The sequence below is a fragment of the Penaeus monodon genome, chromosome 31 (genome assembly GCF_015228065.2).
Source record: "Penaeus monodon isolate SGIC_2016 chromosome 31, NSTDA_Pmon_1, whole genome shotgun sequence".
In the NCBI taxonomy this organism is placed as follows: domain Eukaryota; kingdom Metazoa; phylum Arthropoda; class Malacostraca; order Decapoda; family Penaeidae; genus Penaeus; species Penaeus monodon.
In genome coordinates this window covers 21,352,438-21,354,890 of record NC_051416.1, presented here as the reverse complement: position 1 = coordinate 21,354,890, position 2,453 = coordinate 21,352,438, and the positions used below count along the sequence as shown (strand labels likewise).

General features: G+C 38.2%; 1 protein-coding gene across 1 annotated transcript in view; it reads left to right on the top strand.

Moving 5' to 3' along the window:
* Positions 1-2,453, top strand: part of LOC119593086 (4F2 cell-surface antigen heavy chain-like) — a 6,011-nt gene that overhangs the window by 327 nt on the left and 3,231 nt on the right. The window contains exons 2-4 of the mRNA XM_037942010.1: positions 1,419-1,573; positions 1,786-1,949; positions 2,147-2,271. Of these exons, the coding sequence (XP_037797938.1) occupies positions 1,419-1,573; positions 1,786-1,949; positions 2,147-2,271 (444 nt within the window). The remainder of the gene's footprint in view (positions 1-1,418; positions 1,574-1,785; positions 1,950-2,146; positions 2,272-2,453) is intronic.

The window sequence follows — 2,453 nt, the reverse complement described above, 5'->3', positions numbered from 1 at the left end:
GGAGGTCGTTTGGGGTCTGTTTTTCCTCTTTCTGTCGATGAATTTGGGAGGGAAGTGGGTTATTTGGGTTCTGTTTCCCTTTTTTTATGGCTTATTTTGGCTTATTTTCGTAGAGCTTGGGAGAGAGGGCAAGGGAGACCCCTTAACATGCGGGGCTGGTTACGCAAGGCCCAGGAGCGAGGTCCATTTTCTGTGGTAATTTCTGTGGATGTAGGGGGGTTTGAAGGGGTGATTGCGCTTCGTGTAATGATTTTTAGACGGGAAATAAGGTGGAATTTGATTTTCGTAGCTCAGTACTAGACTTAGAAATTACTGAAGTTGTTGCTTTGAGGGTGTTCAGCTGTAAGTGAAGGAAAGGAAAATTTTGCACTATAAAAATGGGAATTTTTCTCTTCCTCATTTCTTTTTGTTTTAATAATAAAGACATGTTGTTTTATCATAAATGAATTGCTATTGAGTGTTTTTGACTTGAAGCTTGAGGGGGTTAAATATTGTAGAGCGGGAAATTTTCGATTTTGTTATTTTTGTCCTGTGGGAAAAGCCTTAAAAAAAAAGAACAATTATCTTTGTCAGGTGGTATTCAGCTGTTATGTGAAATAAAGCCAAAGATACAAAGAATTGATGTATAATGACCAGAGTTGAAATGCACAAAATACTATTGTCGTTTTGGATGGTGCTTGGAAATGCCGGATGATTTCCAAACAAAGAAAGTGACTTCCATTTTAGTGCCATAAGAAAGAGAATGAAGGATGCCAAATGAAATGTAAAAATTGGGGTAATTCTAGTACTGAGGAGCATATCCATATGTGACAAGCTGTGTGATTCCTGAGGCCTTCGCGCCTATGGTGCTTCAGCCAAGACCAACAAACTTTCACCATGGCGAGATATATACATTTTAAAAAAATTATGGTTTTTATGGTAAATCACCAGAATGGTCAAATCTCTGCCTTGCCAAAATATATGCAGAGTGGAGTTAACACCCATGCCTGTGTGCATGGCAAAGGCAAGAATCCTCAATCACTTGTATTCTTGCTAGAAAATGTGTAAAAATCTCTGGCTGCTTTTTATGAGTGAAGCAACCAACTGAAGCTCCATTTTATGAAAATCTTAGTAGTTTTTCTTAGTCTGTGCCTGAGTATCAAGACACAAAAAAATCTTGTCTACATTTACCCCAAAAGTTGTCAGCATTTCTATCAAATCATGATCTGGAGTAGTAATTTGGCTCTATGTAAAACTAACAGCTAATATATGTATAGCCTTTCACAGTATTAAGAAATAAATAGGGAAGATAAACAAGTACATTAGCAGAAAAGTATTACTGTATATCATAAAAATAACAGAAAAGACAAAGAAACAAGTTTTAAAGTGCTACTGTAATCATATATGGTTTTGTCCAATTGTATATTTCTCTTTGACAGGCCAAGTTCACCCAGAGTGACCCTCCCAATGGCGATGCAAGGATTGACATGGGAACTGTTCCCACCTTCTCAGGCCTTACTAAGGAAGAGCTGATGAAGTACAGCGATGACCCGTTCTGGGTGCGGCTGCGCTGGGCTCTCTTCATCATCTTCTGGTTAGTATGAATTTAGTCTGTACGAGTCTCTCATATGGAATGTTTGAGGGGATTATTCAGAGTGATTGTACACTGTGTGATGTTATAGGAGTTGTCATTGGCTCCGTGAATGTTAGTTGTATGGATATTGATGTGTTTTTGGAAGTGGTCGCTGACCGAGGCAAGTACGTGGAAGAATGATATTAGTATCTTAAATTCCTTTGCTTTGCCAGGCTTGGTTGGGTAGCCATGCTTGTGGTTGCTATTGTAATCATCGTGCAGGCTCCACGTTGTGCTCCTCAAGAGAAACTGGAATGGGTTCAGGAATCGGCAATGCTCCAGTATGACGTGCTGAATGGCGTCGATGCTGACAACTCTGGCGATGTGAATCCCAATGGTATGTTTTCAGATTGTCTTGTGTCTGTCTGTTCCTGTTCATTACCATTGTGGATTTTCAATTTTTTTTCCTGTCTGTCCCAATAAAATAGAGAGCAATTAATGAAGAGAGGAAGATTGGAATGAACTAAAACTCTTGATAGGAATATTGGAAAACTGAGTGACGAAGAGGGTATAAATTTGTTGTTTTTCTTGCAGATGTGGTTGAAATGGCAAAGGTACTTGGTATGACATCCGTTTACCTGGAAGATTTGATCAGCCCTCTGGACTTTGAGAAGGAGTCTGCTAAATACGATTCGGCAGAAATTAAGAAGATTCTTGATGTAAGTATTTTACCTTTCTGTTTGCGGAGACATAATTTATGCCATTTTCATTTGAATCTAAAGTAATTATTAGTGGCATTGCTCTTAATTCAAGTGAAATCTTAGTTCTGTTGGTATAGTTATCATGTATACTTTTGTTTTTTATATTCATGGCTATGAATAGAATTTTAGATTAAAAAATA